Source organism: Cheilinus undulatus, linkage group 4 (assembly GCF_018320785.1).
Source record: "Cheilinus undulatus linkage group 4, ASM1832078v1, whole genome shotgun sequence".
Lineage (NCBI taxonomy): Eukaryota > Metazoa > Chordata > Actinopteri > Labriformes > Labridae > Cheilinus > Cheilinus undulatus.
In genome coordinates this window covers 2,872,727-2,893,831 of record NC_054868.1, presented here as the reverse complement: position 1 = coordinate 2,893,831, position 21,105 = coordinate 2,872,727, and the positions used below count along the sequence as shown (strand labels likewise).

Below are 21,105 nucleotides of genomic sequence, written 5' to 3'. Positions count from 1 at the left end.
AGACATTTTTGCAACATTTCTGCCATCCTCAACCCATATTTTCTTCTTCATTTATAATTGACGACTGGTGAATCTCTGTAAGAACACATCAAATGTTAAATCATTCTAAAACTATTTCAATATTAACTGTTTTTTTTTTTTGGGTGGATAGAACAGCTGCAGACAGCTACTCTTAAAACCACATCTTTTCTTCTTTTTCTGAATTGAATGATCTTCTGGGGGCTGGACAGGAAGCTTTGGGGGGCCTGATATGGTCCTCGGTCTGCCAGTTGAAGATCAGTGTCCTAGATGAGTGTGAAATATATCTAAAAGAGTCTATTTGGCGTTTCAGGTTAGATATTCAGCTCCTGATGTTTGGCAGGAAGCTGAAATGGTCAGATCTGACCCTTAGCCTGTAGCTAATAAGGTAAGCATTCATTCAGAATAAAAATCTCAGCTTGCGGTAGCGTTTCTTTAGACTAAATGAGGTTGTGTGTACATGTTAGAGGTTTCCTCTCTCTAGTCGTCAGTCTGACTGGAGACTGAGGAAACATAAACTAAACAACTTCCTGTTCCTCTTTGTTTCATGCGTGTAGTAAACAAGCTTTCCATCCATCCATCTTACTCTTTACTACTCATCCCCCACCCTCACTTCTTTCTCCATCTTCATCCCCAGCCTCCTCCTCCTCTTCATCCTTGTTTTTTCATCCCCCTCCCCTCCTCACTCAGAGAAAAAACAATCCTATTACCACTTCTTTCTTCTTGTCCAATGACAGTCCAGGTCTTTCTGCTCTAGTTTAATGGAGGCATAAAAGTCTTAGCAGCGTTGGGCTAAAGGCAGCTCTCATTGGATTAGAGGGAAACCTGAGCAGCTGGATGTGGTCTGAGGTCTGTGCTCGGGGGTGGAGGCTGATGGTAACCTCTCACAGAGGATCCACTCTCTGCGGTCCACCTCTGTCCTGATGAACATTGATCGACCGCTGGTTATTTGAGGGAAGATGAGTTCTGAAGTCCTGACATGACACTAGAGAGAAGTGACTGTAGGTGAGATATTGAATGTTATAGCTGCAGTCATCTCTGCAGAGAAACCACCAACACTTACTTACTGACAGTAGTAAGTACATTAACCTCAGTGATGTTGGTCAGCTCAGCCTTGAATGATAAAACCTGATGAGTGCAGCAAAGGTGGATATTGAAGCAGTTTCAGCTCCATAACTGCTAATCTGAAAAAAAGCAAAAAGAATGAATACAGCATCTACACACTGTTGGTAAAAGAAGAGAGGAAGCTACACGATGGTAAACATGGCTCTGTCCCTACTTTCTTGAGATGTGTTACTGCCATCAAACTCAAAATGTCTCAGTTTCAACATCTGACATGTTGATATTCTACTGTGAATAGAATATGGGTTTATGAAATCTGACAATCATTGCTTTTGTTTTTATTTATATTTAACATGGTGTCCCAACTTTTTTTGGGATTGGGGCTGTCACTTTACATTTTTAAATGTCACTTTGACGACATGTTTAATAACATTGTCCAGAAATAAGCAGGGATGAAATGATTAAAATGTGCGGACAGTGCTTTGAGTGGGCCGCTATGCAGCAGCACAAAGTACCGGCGCTTCTAAATTTTACCCCTTGGTGTACCGGGACATCTTACAGGGTACCGGGACTTCTTCCAGCATACCTGGACTTCTTCCAGCGTACCGGGACATTTTCCAGCATACCCGGACTTCTTCCAGCATATCGGAAATTCTTCCAGTGTACCAGGACTTCTTCCAGTGAACCGGGAATTCTTCCAGTGTACCAGGACTTCTTTCAGCGTACCGGGACATTTTCCAGCATACCCGGACTTCTTCCAGCATATCGGAAATTCTTCCAGCGTACCAGGACTTCTTCCAGTGAACCGGGAATTCTTGCAGGGTACCAGGACTTCTTCCAGTGTACCAGGACTTCTTTCAGTGTACCAGGACTTCTTTCAGTGTACTGGGACTTCTTCCAGTATACCAGGACTTCTTTCAGCGTACTGGGACTTCTTTTAGCATACTGGGACTTCTTCCAGTGTACCAGGACTTCTTCCAGTGTACCAGGACTTCTTTCAGCGTACTGGGACTTCTTCCATCGTACCGGCACTCCCTCATTAGTCGCTGGTACGCACTCTTGTCCTCTCCACAGCTGACAGCTCTTATTGAGGATTCATGACAGCATTTCTGGTGCACGGCGCTCCCTCTGTGTACCGTGACGTTTTTATCTGTACACGAATCCAGGTGAACTCACCTGCCACTGTTGGAGGAAAACCAGAGATGAAATCGTTCAGCTCTCCTGGACAGTGACGCAGCATGTGAAAGAAAACCTTAAAAAAGGGAAACTTTGATGTCAGAAATGATCCGTTGCAAGTCACCTTAATCAGTTTGTTTCCCACGCTGATAAAGAAGCTTTTATTTGTCAGACTCAAATGTCAACCTATTATTCTGTACATTTCCATTGCCCTTATTTTTTGGTCCCTTTTTCATTTTTTTCTACTTTTAATGAATTTATACTGCTTTAAGCCCATTTTGCCACTTCTTTTGTGTCACTTTTCACCCATTTTTGCCACTTTTATCCTGCTTTTTACAATTTTTTGCTCCTCTTTGTGCCACTTTTCACCCATCTAAGCTGCCATTTGCCATTAAATGCCCATTTTTTCCTGTTTTGCCACTCTCTGCTCATTTTTCCCAATTTTTTGCTGATTGTTGCCTATATTATATTATTTTTCCCCATTTTTTGCCACATTTTTGCTGCTCTTTGACCATTGTTGCCACCTGTAACTCATTTTTTGTCCCTTTTCACCCATTTTTACAGCTTTTGCCACCTTGAACCTATTGTTATCGCTACTTCAACCCATTTTTGCCATTTTTCACCACTTAGATTGTGGCTCTTGCAAATGTATTTTTCAACAATTTGGCTGTTTGCTTAAGATGGGTTGAGTAGCACTGGAGTAGGGAAATTATTAACAGAAAGTCAGGAATACTAGGACTATGAATGACAAACAGTAACTGGCTTACTGACCACAAAATTATCTATTTCAAATCCTGAGTCTAGTGGGTTAATTTAATTTATTTTTTTCTCATTTTATTTAAGGAGCTTTATTGTTAAGAGTAGTTTATTCTTATGTAAGTTTCCATTTGTACATTGACAATGATCAGCTTCCTGTTGATAACAGTGACAGCGGGACATTTGATCCATGTGGATTTGACTGAGAGGTGTCTGCTTTTGTTATTTCTTTGTAGATTAAAAATATTCAAGTCTGAATGATGTATCACCATTCGGCTAAATCACTACTAAGACAAGATTTTTGCTCCAAATTAGTTTTGGGATTGTGTGAGAAGAGAGTACCAGAACTTATTTTTTCCCCCTTAAAGCACTGCATGCAGGTCAAAGGTCAAGGTGATACCACAGAAAACATCCAGCCCTCCTTAATGACCCACCAGAGTACTCTCACAGTCCAACAGCCTTAAAAAGGCATGCTACCACCAGGGGGTAGTTCTAGTCTGAATCCAAGGATCACAGTCCTATTCGAGAATTCAATAAGAGGTTAAAAACTGGAGGTTCATCAGGATAAAAACATCCTTGTAAAAGAAATAGTTGATCCAATGTGATGGCTTGAACATGACGAACTCAGGATGCTGCGTTTAAAGACCATGAACGCCCAGAGAGGGGGGAGGGCTGAGGATGGGGAGGAGGGGGTTAAGAGGAATCACTTAGGGGGAAACCAGAGTCAGAGAGAGAGAGAGAGAGAGAGAGAGAGAGAGAGAGCTGTTTATGTGTTGACATGTTAATCATCAGGACTCATAAAGTCTAAAGTTACAGGAGGAGAGCTTTATCAGAACATTTACATCTCTGGAGCTTTACAGATTTCTTGGATTTTTTCATGAGGAGGAGAAGAAACAGCTCCTGGACATCTGGACTCTTCTCTTTGTGTTGGACCTAAAATATTTCTCTTTTATTATGAAGAAATGTTGGTGTTTGGGCAGTAAAGTTTTTCATTCCTGAGCTCTACCTGCTGCTTTATTTAGGATCCAGTCTTAGAGAAACTGCCACTGCACATAAAGAGAGCTTTAGTTTTCTTTATTCTTAAATCCACCTGTGTGTGCAGCGAGGATGTGGTCGTGTTTCACAGACTTTTTCACGTATGAAACCACAAAGTCGGTGGTCGTGAAGAGCTGGACCATCGGCATCATCAACCGTGTCGTCCAGCTCCTCATCATCACGTACTTCATCGGGTGAGTCTTCACGTACATCTCTACCGTATATCTGTGGAGGAAACGTCATCATTGTGACAACAGAGGAATTAAAAAGCACTTCTGCATACTAACACGACACTGAGGTTTAATGATGAATTATAGTTTAAACACTGGCTGGGTGGGGGATCCTCCAGAGCAACAACAGTTAGAAATGGCATGAAAGGAAAACTTAAGAATTAAAATAAACATTTAAGGCTAAATTCACTCTCATAGAAATTTATATATATTTGCACTACTTTGGATTGTCTTCAAATCCCTTTTAAAGGTCTCTATTTGTCACATAAAATTCTAAGTCAAACTTATTTTGTAGATTTTATGTTAAAATGATCAAAAGGTACAGTGGCCCAAAAGTTAAACTACAGAAATATTGAACATTTCTCTACAAAACATTTTAACAAATGCAGAATACATTTCACTACATGTTAAATATTACATAAAATAATACACACACACACGTATATATATATATAAAATGCTCAAATATCTACAACCCAAAGAAAAAAAAATATAAACAAGCACAAAAAATATAAAATAAAATGCAACAATATTTAATGAAATCCAACAAAAATTCAAATTATGCAAACACACTGACTCAAATCCCAACATTAACTTAACTAAAGCCAAACTCTGTCTCACTAAAGCTGGAAATATTACACAAAATACAAATAGTTTTCACTCCACACACATATGTATTAAAGAAATGAAGAAGATAAAGAAATTTAAAATACAAACATTCAACATATTCTATAAAACATCAAACAAATACAAATTCATTCCATCAAATAAAAACATTTATTTTAGCCTAAAAAATACTAAAATTTATTACAACACAAAAAAAGTCAGAATATTCTCTCATTAGCTTTCAAATTAAAAAAATATATATATTTTGTGAAAAATTATTTTTGCCCTATGTAAGATTTTCTGCATATTTTTTCATTCTTGTTTCCCTTTGCTTTATCAGATATTTTCACATTTTTTAAAAATAATTTTTGTCTCATGACTAAATTTTCTTTGCATTCAAAGATTTTTCTGAGGGGCTTTATGACAATGTTTTTTTTTAAAAAATCTGAATTTATTTTTTCTTCAAACCTTAATTTGCATGATTTATTTTGACTTTAAATATTCTTGCAGTCTGTGAACTCTGTCTACATTTTGTAAAAATTTGGCTCAATTTGGAGATTTTTTTAACCACCTTATTGTCCTTTTTTTTTTTTTGGCTTTTTTAAAATCAAATATTTATGCATTTTCCATATAATTTTTCTAATTGCCAAATTGTCTTTGCACTGAAATCTTTTTTGATGGCCTTTTTATCCCATTATTATTATTTTTATGATTATGATGATGTTGATGATGATGCTGATAATAATAATAATAATAATAATAATAATAATAATAATAATAATGATAATAATATAACAACAATAATAATCATTATTATGTTTGACTTTATTTTTGACTTTTACAGTTTGTGAATTCATTTTAGATTTGAATCAAATTTTGTTAAAATTTAGATATTGAAATATTTTACACGTTTTCCGGATTTCCTTTCTTCTTTTCTCATTCATTTATTTTGCATTAGGGTCTTTTTTTGTCTTGCTATAAAGTTTGCAGTTGGCCTTCAGGGCCACCGTAAAAAACTGCACTCAATCATCAAACCTCTTTATTTCTTTTCACATAATATAATTTTTTTTTTTTTTTTCAAAGTCCACCGTCTTTTGTTGTGAGTTATGGAGAAGATGTTCCTCATTTCCTGTTAGCAGTTAGAAAAAGGAGCGTTATCTGGGCAGTAAAACACTGTCAAACATCTGTATCTGTACAGACAGATGAAATGTTAGTGTAGGCCAGTAACAAGGTTTGATTTCAGCTTCATGGTCATATAACGGCAACAACATGGGCAGTTTTACAGCTCTGTATTTTCCATACACATTCTGAATTTTATGCTATTTCATGCTATCTGTGTAAGGATAACAAAGGCAGACGACCTTGAAACCTTTACCCACACTCAGCATGTCTGCTGTTTGAGTTGAAGAATAGAACAGCGTCGAGGCTGTGGAGCATGATGAGAGCAGGTACCCCAGTTTGAGTCTGATGGAGGTGCACACATGGGAGAGTAAACTCATCTCAGTTATCTAGGTATATTAGTCCGACTGGATTTGAATCAGACTGACATGTTTGGAAGTCCAGTTTTAGTTGGAGGAACACGTTAGATAAATGTTGATAACTGTGAGTCAGCCCCAACAAAAACACAGAAAACGCCCACTGAGAAGGACCATTCAATTTGGTTCCAAGGTTGAGTGTTTGTGTTCCAGGTGGGTGTTTGTCTATGAGAAGGCCTACCAGATAAGGGACACGGCCATCGAATCTTCAGTGATGACCAAGGTGAAAGGTTTTGGGATCTACAACAACAAAGTGATGGATGTGGCCGACTACGTCACTCCTACTCAGGTGAGAACAGACAGACGGGTTTCTGACAGCTTTATTTATCCTCTAGTTAGTTTGAAACGAATGCTGCACAAACCCTGCAGGTATTCATGACTTTAATGTTTTTCTCTCTGCAGGGGGCTTCAGTTTTCTGCATCATCACCAAAATGATCACGACAGAAAACCAGGTCCAAGGATACTGTCCTGAGGTTTGTGAACACCATCAATGTCATTTTGCTTTCACATCGGTGACTATTTATAAAGTTAATCTGTGCAAACCACATTTTATATTTAACGGGAGCAGGAACACTTACCAAAGCAACGTTTTTTAGATTTATGCATCAATAAAATGTTGCTTTTTTTGGTTGTTAAAATATAGCTTTAAACAGAGGTACCTTTTTCAAACCCCTTGGAAATTGAAGTCAGACTTCATAGCTAATAAAGTAGAGGGAGCTGAGCCATGAGTAAGGTAAAAAAAAAAAAAATACTAAAATGGTTGAAAAAATGGGGTTAAAGTGGTCTACAGTGGTGAGAAGTGGCACAAATAGGCAGGAAAAGTGGTTAAAGGGATTATAGTGGCCGAAAATGGGTTGAAAAAGGCAAGTAGGGTAAAAGAAAGTATTAAAAATGGGTTCAAAGTGGCAATGATATTGCAAAAATGTCAACTTGAAGTAGTGATAATGGGTGAAAAAGTTGCAAAAATTGGCTATACAATGCTAAAAATGGACAGAATGGGTGGAAAAAATGTGACAAGGGGCAAAAGTGTTGCAAAAATGGTCAGATAAAGTACCAGAAAGGTCTCAGAGTGACTAAATGGGCAAAAGGTAGAAAAATTTAGTTAAAAGCAGATAAAAAAGTGCCATAATTGAAGGAAACCAGTGGGGAAAGGGGCTAGCACCAGTGCTACTAATACAGCACTCATGCCCTGAAACCATAATAAATCACAGCTGGGTAGGGCCTGTTCACAGAGGTTTTCAGGGGTCTGTAACCTCTCTGATACAGTAGGTGGCAGTATGCAGACTAGGCACATGGTTTGCAAATCTGCTAAGAAGAAAGAAGAAGCCGATAAAAATTCAGCTGGATATTTGAAACACTTTAACATCATTTGGATATTGAGCTCTGACGTATTAGACAGAGGATTCTGTTCAGTTCTGTCAGAATAATGTGGCTCACTGTGTGTTTGTGTGTGCAGAGTGAGAGGAAATACAATTGTTCTCAGGACAGCGACTGCACCAAGTTCCTCAGCAGACCAGGAAGTTATGGTGAGTTCTGTCTGTTTTCCCCTATCATACAGTACAGAGCTCAGCTCAGACCAAAGACTAGCAGTCAGACTAGGTGAAACTTACAAACACTTGCTAAGAGCTGCTCTGCAATGTTCTGAAAGCCTGTTGGTTCGTTTCCATTGCTAACACTCAATGCAAAAGAGTTTTTGGCCAAGAAAATAAATATCATTCCCTGCCTTTACTGCGGTAAAACTTCTGAGGAAAGAGTCTGAGATGGAGTCAGCAGGCTTCCATTCGTTTCTCCTCCTTCAGCGTGTTAACTTTTTCTGTCCCTGCTCAGGAATCCTCACAGGGAGGTGTGTCTCCTTCAACTCCTCGACCAAAACGTGTGAGATTAAAGGATGGTGTCCGGCTGAGATCGACACCATCAAGACGTAAGGACAAACTCTGCATGTGATGATGCTTTTACAAGTCTTTGTTTTCACGGTCCTGTGCTGATGAAGAGTATGAAAACTAGAACTAACAGACAGTCAGAAACAGTCAGGGGCGTAGCTAGGGATTTAGGTCCCCTAGACAGAATATTACACAGGGCTCCCCTTAGCCGGCTAACAAAGCAACAAATGCTGTCTCATTTTTACAAATATATATGCATTTTGATGTATTTTTAACCAAAATTTCCCAATTTATGAGCAATTTTCTTTACTATGGCTAAATTAAACGTACTTGTATTATTTAGTGGTGTTGGCCCACACTATCTAGACATTTTTAAGAGAGGGGCCCCCCAAAATTGTATTTTACTCTATTTGATACAAATTTCAGTCTGTTAACTGATTCATTTAGTCACTTTGATATAAAAATGACACTAATTATTAAGAAAAATGAAATAGAAGCACACTTTTCATTGTAGGCATATGGAAGCCCATTTCTGCCGCGTAAAAAAGAAAAATGTGAAAGTAAGAAATAAAAAAGAAATCCAAAGTCATTATTACAAGATTAAAATTCAACATTGTGAGATTAAAAAAAAATAATTAAAATATACAACGTTGAAATTATGTGATGAAAAAGTCATTTAGACAAGTCTGACATTTTACCTCATAATTATGACTTTTATCTCATAATTATGACTTTTTAATCTCATAATTATGACTTTTATCTCCTAATTATGACTTTTATCTCCTAATTATGACTTTTATCTCATAATTATGACATTTTATCTCAAAATCATGACTTGTTTTTTTAAACTTATAATTATGACTTTTATCTCCTAATTATGACTTAGACATTTTTTTCAAGAAAATTTGCTGTACTTTCATACTTTTTTTTTTTCTTTTTTCTTTGACCCAAATGGGCTTCCATACAGGCATCTCCAGGGCCCTTCCCTACTGTGGGCCTGGGGAATCAGTACATGGAGTCTCCCACAGTCCTTTTGGTGAACTCTAGTCCAGATTGAATCTGAGTTTTCCTCAACAGTGTCTTTCTCTTCTCCACTCTCCCATAAAGCTCTGACTGGTGAAGAACCCGGCCAACAGTTGTTGTCTGCAGAGTCTCTCCATCTCAGCTGCTGAAGCTTGAATCTCCTTCAGAGTAGTCATAGGTGTCTTGGTGGACTCTCTCACTAGTCTCCTTCTTGCACGCCCACTCAGTTTGTGAGGACGGTCTGATCTAGGCAGATTTACACATGTGACATACTCCTTCATTTCTTCATGATGGATTTAACTGAACTCTGGGGGATGAGCAGAGCCTTGAAAATGTTTTTGCATCCATCTCCAGACTTATACCTTTTCTCTGAGTTGCTTGGAGTGCTCCTGTGTCTTCATGGTGTAATGGTAGCCAGGAATACTGATGAACCACACTGCCATCCAAGTTTCTCTACATATGTCTGCCTGTTGTAGGAGGGTGCAATAGAATGAGGTTAAGAATCGTTGACTATTTAAATATACTGTATAATCAGCTGTCAGAACTATCTGCAGTATAATGTGCTTTACTTTCTATTCATGTTTAAAGACGATTTTTCTCTCTTCTGTCTTTTTGGCAGTACGCCAATGATGGAGGTAGAGAACTTCACCATTTTCATTAAGAACAGCATTCGCTTCCCAACCTTCAACTACACCAAGTATGGCCTTTTTTTTTTAATCTGAATCTGATAATAAATCATTTAAAACATGTGTTGATGTGGTGGTATGTCTGTCTGTAAACAGGGGGAACTTTCTTCCTACCATCACCGACTCCTACATCAAGAAATGTAACTTTGACAAGGTCAACAACACGTACTGCCCCATCTTCAGGGTGGGAGACGTGGTCCGCTATGCACAGCAGAACTTCACCAAACTGGCAGACAAGGTCAAATCAAATGATTTCTTGATTATCTAGAATTCTAACAATGAAAAGATGTCAGACTTAAGAAACAGTTTAAATGGATGCTTTGAGTGTTGTTGGTTAGTGATGTTTTGAAGTAGGGATAAAGGAAATACTCACCCTGCAGCCTGGTTGAGGGGAAGCTCTATTCTATTCAACCCAAACACAGCTACAGAGCATTTTTAAAAACTCAAGATGTGTTACAATAAGGAATTAAAGACAATAAAATCACAACAACACACGGCCAACTAGGGCTCCTAGCAACACCTAAGGAACCTCGTAGCCCGACGTATCCCAGGGTGTTTGGCAACCGCAGAAGTGTGGGAATAATTGGGTTTAAGCAACCCGTGCTGTGTGCTGCAGCAGAGCACATGAAGCACGTCAATCCTCTTAGATGACAATAAAAAGGGCATTTTTATCAGAGATGCTTCTGTTTTCTTACAGAAGGTGGCACACCAGCATTTGATGCAAATCAGAAGTTTCCATCAGAGTTACAGTGACTTCCTGTGAGATAACTGCTTGCTCACCAATACAGAAATGGCCCAATTGTATCGCTTCCTGTTGCCAGTAGGGGTGCTACATCAAAACCATGAAATTAAGCTTTGAATATGTAGAGGGGCACACCTTGATCCTACATGTGAAATTTGAAGGCAATCAGATGTTTGGTATGAGAGTTGCACATACTTCCTGTCAAATTGGCGAGATATTGAAATGCTCGCCATCACCAGTGAGACATCATTAAATGAAATATGTCAGTGTTGTAGCCAATTATTGAGGCCCTTCTTTCAAATCAAAGCTCAATAGGTGAAGCACAATAAGAGGAATGAAGATGTGACCCATTTCTGTCATTGCCAGTAGAGGGCGCTATGATGAGATGTTGGCATGTGGGTGTGTTCAGTGTGATACCGTTTTCTTGTAAGAAAGGCCACGAAATGCGAAATTATGGCCACAAAATACTAAATTGTAGCCACAAAATAAGTATAATGTGCACATGAAATACTTATTAATAATATTAATATCATTCCTGGACAGCTGGGTAAGCAAATCGAGCGCACCTTCTCTAAGGTCTGAAATAGAGGCAGTAGAGGGGCTAGAGCTACACGATGGACAGGGATAGTATGATTAAATTTTATTTTAAGCTGGGAATGAGCTACAAAGACATTTGAAAAGCCTGGCATTGCAAGGAACCATTTAAACAGAATATTGAGAGCCAGGTTGCTTTACCGGTGGAGGTACGACTTGGACGTGGGATAGGAAGGTGCGTTCAATTTGCTTACCCAGCTGTCCAGGAATGACATTAATATTATTAATTAATATTTTGTGGCCACAATTTAGTATTTTGTGGCCATGACTTAGTATTTCGTGCATATGTTGTAGCTATACTGTGGCCACAGTTTAATTATTTTTGTTGACCATGTCATGTCTGGGGCTCTGTACTTACTTATCTTTGAAAAAAAAAGCGTAAAACCTCGCTCAGACATGGCTCGAATGCCTAAAAGGTGCATTCCCTACATAGTTTGTAAGGGTGCAATGTAAAATGATATGTTAATTACAGTCCTTAAGATACCAGAATTTAAACTTCGATAGTATTTTAGTAAAAATGAAACAATGTTGATGACAACCATGACAACACAAATAAAAGTCCTAACCTCAGTGTTTAGAAATTCCTTGCTTTTAAACACCCCTAAAAATGCAGACAAGCTCCTGAAGTGTACATTAAATATGTTTCACAATTTTCAGTGGGCTCTTTCTTCCCTTAAATCCTTTCTAATGAAACCCACATAGCTTCAGTGCATTTTAAAAGTGCCTGTCATTGAAACAAAGGGAATTTTGTTGTTTTAAAATTAACAGGAACAAAAAGTATAGAAAGAGGAAAATTCAGATGACCTTACTTTGAATCAGCCCTGTCATTTATGTAATGAAGGTGTGGTCACAGTTAAATCTTATGGTTGGCTGAGGCTGTGTTAGAGGTCCAGTGTGATATCTTTACATGGGCCCAGAAATCCTGAGATGGCCCCTGCTCGCCTTCTTTGCAAAATCTTGTTTGGAAGTCTTCTAAGAAAACGTAGGCTTTGTTTAAATTCACATTTGTGTTTAGGATTAGTCATAGAGCCATACATCAACCTATTTTCAATGTGGAATAGATATCACACATCATCATCTGCATACAAAGGAAGCACTACTGATGATCTGTTCTATGTTGGACATCCTGTCAGGGAGGGGTAATCGGAATTAAGATCGGATGGACTTGTGATCTGGACAAGTCAGATGACAAGTGTAATCCCTCGTACTCATTCACCCGACTGGATGCCATGTCTCAGAAGAGTGATGTCTCACCAGGCTACAACTTCAGGTACGTAGAAAATTAAGATCTTTGCCGACTTGGTTGTTTTTTCTTTTTTCACCCAAAATTTCTGGATCTTTTAACCCCTTTTAGACCAGCAATGTCATATACGACAAGAAGAGACACAAACTCTACAACCATAAATCATAGCCACGTACTTCCTTTTTACTCTGAAAGCCCTCCGTTGTGCCGTTCTGATGGCACTATCCTTAGTAGCTCTTACAGAAATGTTTCTAGTGAGCCTGGATCTTGGCTGACTTTTCAGGGTCTTTAAAGACAAAACCCACATCAGTAACCCCAATACTGAGCGTCGTTTTATCCATTTATAATTAATTTTTTCGATCGTACCTACAGAAAGTAGCTCGCCACCATATTGTCTGTTTTTATCCCAGAATGCATTGTGCATTGGGCTGTGACAACAAATGCCAGGCTGTTAGGTTGTCACATCATGCCTTGCTTAAAGGGGACATATTTTACCCTTTTAAGACAAGTGTATATTGGTCTCAGAGGTCCCAAAAAACATGCCTGTGAAGTTTGTTTCAGCCCTGCCAAGAACGAGCTGTTTCTGTGGCTTCAGACGTCGCTAAACTGTCTGACTCCGCCCCCTGACTGCGCCCCGCTCAGGAAATGGATGTGGCTCTCCTGATCCTCCTCTCCCGCTGAGTGGAGGCTCAGGAGAGGCGGGCGTAACTTTCTTCCAAGCAGGGAGGGCCAATCGAACCTGAGGGCGGGGCTAACTCCCCACATGACATCGTGAGGGGAAAATCTGAGAACGATGTGTTTCAGCACATATTTTCTGAGAGGTGGGGGGTGGGGGTGGATTTTTGGTTAAACTAGAAAAGCACTCGGAGAGCGAAGACCTCCACCATTAGCCCTTTCTCCCAATAGTGAAGAATCCTTTAAAACAATCCCTGGATCGGTCCCCATGTGCCCCCCACCACGGTATTCGCCAAATACTCCCTCCCCGGTGGGGTGGGAACATGGTGAGGTGCCAACAGATGCACCCATGGTCTCACCAGACAACTGGAAGTCACGGCAGAAGGTGAATATTCCTCTATTCCTCCTAGCATTGTGAGTATCCTCACCACAATTCTCTGTCTTTCTCTCTGCTATGCTCCAACTCGTCTCCTCGATCAGGCGTGCGTCTTTCAAACTCTATAAACTCCAAAACTTTGAATAGAAACACACCAAAAATGCTGCTGGGATTGAAGTTACTCATGTCCGCCATCTCCTGGTGTAAAGTGGTAACAGCGCAGACCTCCACCATTAGCCCTATCTCCCAGTAGTACAGAATCCTTTAAAAAATTCCTGGATCGAGAAATCTAATCAGTTCTTCCTTATGCCATTTCTGACATTTCATGAAAATTTCATCAAAATCCTTCCACAACTTTTTGAGTTATGTTGCTAACAAATGAACAAACCCCTACCTGATCACATAACCTCCTTGGCGGAGGTAAAATTTAGCATAGGGCACAAAGGGTTAAAAGTAGTGCTGTCAAACGTTAAAAATTTTAATCAGATTAATCACAGGGTTGCTGTGGATTAATTTAGATTAATCATGATTAAATATCATTACTTTTTAATCTATATTAATCGCTATTATTTTGCATAACCAAGCAGACTCAAGAAAGAAGGGAATATACACTGCCTGGCCAAAAAAAGGGTCGCCACCAAAAGAAGGTCACACACTCTAATATTTCGTTGGACCGCCTTTAGCTTTGATTACAGCACGCATTCGCTGTGGCATTGTCTCAATAAGCTTCTGCAATGTCTCAAGATTTATTTCCATCCAGTGTTGCATTAATTTTTCACCAAGATCTTGTATTGATGATGGGAGAGTCTGACCACTGCGCAAAGCCTTCTCCAGCGCATCCCAAAGATTCTCAATGGGGTTAAGGTCTGGACTCTGTGGTGGCCAATCCATGTGTGAAAATGATGTCTCATACTCCCTGAACCACTCTTTCACAATTTGAGCCCTATGAATCCTGGCATTGTCATCTTGGAATATGCCCGTGCCATTAGGGAGGAAAAAATCCATTGATGGAATAACCTGGTCATTCAGTATATTCAGGTAGTCAGCTGACCTCATTCTTTGGGCACATAATGTTGCTGAACCTAGACCTGACCAACTGCAGCAACCCCAGATCATAGCACCGCCCCCACAGGCTTGTACAGTAGGCACTAGGCATGATGGGAGCATCACTTTTCTGACCACATTTCCTCCTGGAAGACGATGGTTCCCCACTGTCCTTCCAGTTTTTAATAATGCGTTGGACAGTTCTTAACCCAATTTTAGTAGTTTCTGCAATCTCCTTGGATTTTTGCTCTGCTTGATGCATGCCAATGATTTGACCGTTCTTAAACAGACTAACATCTTTTCCACGACCACAGGATGTGTCTTTCGACAGGGTTGTTTAAGAAATGAGAAGTTACTCATTGCATCAGCTGAGGTTAAATAACTTGTTGCCAGCAGAAAGATAATAGCCCATGCAGTAATTATCCAGTAGGAGGCTATTTGCTTAGTTAAATCCAGGTGGCGACTTTTTTTCTTTTTTTTGGCTAGGCAGTGTATATGCCAGGGCTATTCAATTACAGATTCAACTGGGCCAAATTTTTAAATCAAGAAATGTAGCCGGGCCAGACATATTTGGCACCCAGTAAAATGTCAAATTTTGAAACAATACAGATCAATTTGATGAAAAATATTCACTTTTATTTATAGTCTCCCTTTTAAATTTGGCGTTCTGTGAGAGTGGTTTGTCGCAAGCGTGGCGATGCGCTAGCCAAAGTGCTAGCAGAATCCCCGACGAACGTGTGCTTTGCGTTAATGTGGTATTTTAAACTGTAAGTGCTTTGGTGAAAAGAAAACTCCTTCCTGCCGAATGTGCATAATACTTCATGTTGGCTGACTGTTCCGTCTTGTTTTTTTTTGGTACTAATTTCCCATCGAGAGGGCCAACGTGCTGTTTAGCGTCTTCCATATCGAGTTGGTTGGTCACTACCGAATCACAACCATTTGCGTGTGCGCGGTGGCATGCTCAACGGTAACCCTACTTGGACAAACTGCCTGCAATGCGTTGCCAGGGATGTTTCAGGGATTTTGAGTCATTCTGCACTGTAGATGGGTTAATTGTGTTAAAATTTTTAATGAGATTAATCATGATGATGGATTAATGCCCTAGTTAAAAGATATACTGTCTCAGGGTGTGTTAATCGTGGTTGCACACTGATTCTGAAACTTGACTCAGAGATGTATTATTTTGTGTTTGTGTTGTGGATTTCAACCATGTAGCATAATAGATTAATAGTATGGCTTTACCATATGACAGTCCATTCCAAGTGTGCATTTTTTTTCAGATTAGGGATCAAAAATGCATCTGAATCAAAAATCAGACATGGTGTACTTATGTCTTTAGCAGAGCAGAGAGAGAGAGTGCTACAAGACAATTCATCCAGACTGCTGTCAGCAGTAATGTGTCTGTCTGTGCAGGTTTGCCAAATACTACAAGATGGAGAATGGGACGGACTACCGCACTCTGGTTAAAGCCTACGCCATCAGGTTTGATGTTCTGGTCAATGGAAATGTAAGTATACATCCAACGCACAGTTACTTTCTGCATTAATGATCTGTTTTGAGATTCAGATTCCAAGTCCACTTTCATACACGCTTCTTTACTCTGCTGCATTTCCATTCCCCTTTGAAATGTGCAAAATCAAAACAGTGCAATAAAAAACTGGTAATGGAAAGACCTGAATTTCGAAAACCTTTTAAATACTGCTAAAAAGTTTTTATGCTCTCATGAGGAGTATTTTTAGACGTTTCTATATATAAATACATTGCAAAACTGCAGGACGTAACGTACGGTGTCACATGACCAGTTCACTTAAAGACAACATGGCGGGGTACGTGTGGATAGAAGAGGAGATGAGACTTTTCTTAACATCATATTTATACCCATGTAGGTGGCTTTTGCAATACATACAGACTTTGCCTCTGAACTATCATCTGTTGCCTCTCTTTTGTTGAAAATGGTCAAGGCAACCGCTGTAGATGTAATCATAACCGTACCAACATGTTTTTGCCGTCCAGCCCATACCCCAATATCCCTTCAATCGAAACACATTCAAAGCGCAATTGTACCTAGTCAAAATGTAAGAAATATCGCTTTTATTTTGTGAAAACTGTAGCTAACTGCAGCCAGTGACGACCTAACATCAGGACTCTCTGTCCTTCCTCTTATACTAACAACAGCCCATACATTATTTCAGTGGCTGCCCTACTGTGCCTCGGCATCGCTACATGCTGTGTGCAGAGAAGCTGCTGCTGATGTAAATGGAGGCCAGTCAACATTGAGCTAAGAGCTAACCGTTTGAGTCCGCCTATTGTAAGCAGACGGCTGATGTCACACAGGGTTTGTCCAATTCTTCTGGGCTGGACCAACATAAATAAAACCACGCTTTTTGTACAGCAGACTTTTAGTCCATAAAAGTCCTCCCATTTTAGTCTTTACTTTTAGTCCAAGCATTTATTTTCTTGCCTAAATCTGGTACCAAATCATGGTAGTGTGTTCTCTGCACCCTGCCAAACCTGGGGTCCCTGCTTTCTACAGCTGAGAGGCAGAATAGATACAGATGCTTTGTTTTTTGACAGATTTACCCACAGTGGAGAAATGTCATGGATTTTAAATGATGAAAACTACATTACATTTTAGTCTAGTTTTAGTCATCTTGACGAAAACTAAACTGATTTTTGTCAGTTTTAGTCATCACAGATCTGTTTTTGTAAGTCTTAGTCTAGGCTGTTGACAAACATTTTTAGTTATAGTTTTAGTCGATGAAATTCAAACTGGTTTAATCTCTAATGTGTGCCAGTACACGTTGCCTCCAACCCAGTCCAGAGGAAGACATCCCAGACCTTCTCTGTATGCAGTCTGAGCTTTCAGATATTGAACTGTTTTCAGTACACATTGAAGTATATCCACACACAGCATTAAGGACTGATCACCACTTGGTATCTAAATGCCTAAACAGATATAAATCCCAGTTACTGCATGGTTAAATGGAGCTATAGTGGTGAGGAAATTTAAAGCTATTAAAACTGAATTTTCCCATCTTTAATGGTCAATGGATGCATTCCCAGCTCTGATTTCTTCTTCTTTTCTTGTGAGATACTCATCTAATACGTTACTACTGGAGGTCTTAGTGAAATAAGTCAGACATTTATGGAACCCCTGGTGTTGAACGACATACTGAAGTAGATTTAGCACCATCATCCTTTTTTATTATTATTATTTTGTTATCATTTGTACAGAAGAGCTCTGGATATTTCTCTGAGGAGTTGCACATCGTCATTTAAACACTTGTTAACAGACCATCACTGTTTCTTTGTAGGCAGGAAAGTTCAACATGATCCCGACTCTCATCAACATGGTGGCTGCCTTCACATCAGTGGGAGTGGTGAGTTTAACTGGAATACAAGACGTGTGGAAATGTAAGGTCAATCTACCATTGGGTATTATGAGAGAACTGAGAAATGGAGGCAAAAATGACCATTTGAACGCTGGTTTAAATTCACCTAAATACATTTTAAAAATCTTCCTCTCTCTGAGGAATAGTTGAGACTTTTTGGCAACAGAGGGTTTTCTCCTCAAAAATAATCCCATCTAAACACGACTCTCTCTAGAAGGATGTTTGTCCACAGTAAAACTGTTTCGATGTGGGTTTGCGACCATTACAGCTGGATTTTCCAGAATCCAGGGGCTGCTACCGCAGTAGCTGTTAGCTCGGATGTAGCTGGAGGAAAGCAGCACTTTAATCAGAAGTGGGCTATATTTCTTTTTAAAACAGGCGTGAAGAGTCACACTGAAAGCTTGTCTTGGCACAGAACTTGTTTTTGCACATCTCAATTTTACATGAAGCTCTGCCGTTAACAATCTAAGGCAGCGGTGGTCGGCACAACAGTAGCGCATGCATACTGCGTTATTTGTCATTCTGATAGCCCGTCATGAATGTGACGGACAGAACATTCCTCCAGTCTCCTTTTGAAGATTTTCTAAAAAGTCTGACCCTTCCCAAACACTTTCTATGGAGCCATTCCCAGTTGTCCCCACTTTTCTCTGCCTTTAATTGGCTAGTACTTGTTGCCTTTGTTGATTGATTGGGTAAGAATATCAGGATGTCAGGGTAAGCCAATCAGAGGCAGAGTAGGGGATGAAATCCTTCGTGGTACTCTGGGGTAACTGGCGAAGAAAACAAAGCTGGTGGTGCTCTGTTCTATTTGCTTTGCTCTTCATTATTTCATAATGATCCACACTTCCTTTAACCTTGCAAAGCAGATGGATTTGCCCGTTTCCATGCTTCTCACTGGCGAATCCATCTTGCAAAGCTCCCGTCTGAACTGTTTGGGCCCGGTTAGAAAGTGACAGGACCAATCAGCGATGAGGGGCAGTACTTTTGGGCGCGGCAGAGTCGTGACGTAGGCAAGCAGCGAGAAGAGACATCAGCGTGGATGCTGCTAAAGCGCCAGTTTTATCAGAATTTGACAGCATTTCTTCGTTAAAAGAAGAACAAAGAACAGCAGTGAGTTGTTTTCTTTTTCAAAAACGACAAAAGTCGTGTACTGACATGTCTACAGTCGCCATGGTTCACGTTATGTAGCTCTGTATGGAGTTTGTTCCTCAGTCGCGGCTGCGTCATGTGTTTTGTTGCTCTGATTGGCCCGTAAAGATGTGAAAGACAGAACGTTCATCCAATCACCCTCCAAGTTTTTTTTATTTTTTCAAAGGCTCTGCCCTTTCCCAAATGCTGTATATCGAAAGTTTCCCAGATGTGAAACAAATCCATCTGGTGTGTCAGGTTACACTTCCTTAAGTCAAGTGGCAAAAGTTTATTATCAATCACACAAAACATCTTTTTTTTTAAATTTACTAAATATAAAGAGCACTCTGGAACACAGGTCATTTATCCTTTACTGGATGGGTCACTAAAACTGTGGGGCAAAAGTGTAAAAAAAGAAACGGATTTATGATTCTGATCATGCTTTCCTAATTATTGCCTTAGCCTTTTACCTGTGTAAGGATCTCTTTAAGTTTATTAAAAGGAAATTGTGCTGCTTTTATTTTGTAGGGCACAGTGCTGTGTGACATCATTCTGCTGAACTTCCTGAAAGGAGCAGAGCAGTACAAGGCCAAGAAATTTGAAGAGGTAAAGTTTGAGATTCTGGAATAAACAATCAGATTTATTAGCAGATCAGTGCTTTTATTACCCCAAATGTGCTTTTTGTACTCTGTACTGGTCTAATCTGTAGAACTGAGAATGTCTACATCGATTTAGAAAGCACCTACTTGCACCACAGAGTTTATTTTCAGTAAAAATCAGAACCTATAACTTTCTGGATGGAATCTGAACGATGCTGACTTCTGGGTTGTACTAAGACAAAACGTCACCCCCCCAGCATTCAGTCATATTGGGGTTTAGTCATACTTCTCTTCACTTCTCTGCTGGTTTGTTGATAAAGGCAGCAACTTTTATTTCACCTCTCTTACATGTCATTCCCTGGATTCATTTTTCCACCAGATTCCATCCACCAAATATCAGCTTTTTGACTGAAAACAAACAGTATGTGGCACACAGCTCATGATTATTCCTCTGTCTGTTCTTTAGGTGTCGGACAGCCCGCTTCACTCTCAGGGGAACGGTTTGTACCGCTCACAGCTGTCTCTGCGGCACAACGAGACCATCATGAGGTCCAGCGACTCAGGAGCCTTCTCTATTGAACAGTACACCTAATTCAGAGGGCAGACATGGACATGTGCTGGATTAGGACGCTCTGAATATGTTCAGTATTATGCATTTATTGTGTATTTATCATACATTCATTATACTGTTATTAGCCTTAAATTAGCTTCATATGACAAACTAATCTAAATATTGAAAGAGTCTGTGCATGAAGACTCCTAGAATGTGACAGTCACTCTGGATTTTGGGGGCCATTTAGAAAATAAAAACGTACTTTTTAAAAGAATCACATCTGCATTATGGACCCTGTTTATACCTTGCACTAACATGGATTAAAATCTATTTCAGAGATTAAGATTCCAAGTGGTAATCCTTAATGGTTCGAGTGGCACACCTCAGTGGTTTGCTATCCAGTCGGGTGCATTCAGACAGTATTCAGGCCCCCTTCACTTTTTAAAACTTTTTTATATTCCAACCCAATGCTAGAGTTGAAAAAAAAAACACATTTTTATACTCATTAATCAATGCTCAGTACCCCATCATTACAAAAGGAAACGTAGTTTAAGAAGTTTCTGCAAATTTATTAGAAATAAAAAACTAAAAGATCACACTGACATTGGTCATAGTATTAAGACCCTCTGCAACAACACTGGTTCTTCCCACTTTTCTACACCTTGATTTAGGTCCACCTGTGGTAAATTAAATGACATGGTTTGTAAAAGCACACACCTCTCTGTAGAAGGCCTTATGGTTGACAATGCAT

The 21,105-nt window shown here is 39.5% G+C and overlaps 1 protein-coding gene across 1 annotated transcript; it reads left to right on the top strand.

Annotated features, from left to right (window-relative positions):
- The first annotated feature begins 1,576 nt into the window (after positions 1-1,576).
- On the top strand, positions 1,577-20,630 carry LOC121508386 (P2X purinoceptor 3-like). Its single transcript, XM_041785198.1, has 14 exons — positions 1,577-2,129; positions 2,247-2,320; positions 4,081-4,241; positions 6,572-6,707; positions 6,821-6,892; positions 7,876-7,945; positions 8,247-8,340; positions 9,942-10,019; positions 10,105-10,246; positions 12,478-12,614; positions 16,096-16,189; positions 17,997-18,062; positions 19,731-19,808; positions 20,268-20,630. Exons 1-14 carry the CDS (start codon positions 1,577-1,579, stop codon positions 20,391-20,393), a joined length of 1,881 nt encoding a protein of 626 aa, XP_041641132.1. The 3' UTR covers positions 20,394-20,630.
- Positions 20,631-21,105: the final 475 nt, after the last annotated feature.

What these genes read in the sequence shown, in the direction of transcription:
- LOC121508386 (XM_041785198.1), top strand. Translation starts at nt 1,577, where the DNA reads ATGCAGCAGCACAAAGTACCGGCGCTTCTAAATTTTACCCCTTGGTGT. An exon ending in ATGTTCTGGTCAATGGAAAT is followed by an intron (nt 16,190 to 17,996) that starts GTAAGTATACAT and finishes GTTTCTTTGTAG; the next exon opens with GCAGGAAAGTTCAACATGAT. An exon ending in AGGCCAAGAAATTTGAAGAG is followed by an intron (nt 19,809 to 20,267) that starts GTAAAGTTTGAG and finishes TCTGTTCTTTAG; the next exon opens with GTGTCGGACAGCCCGCTTCA.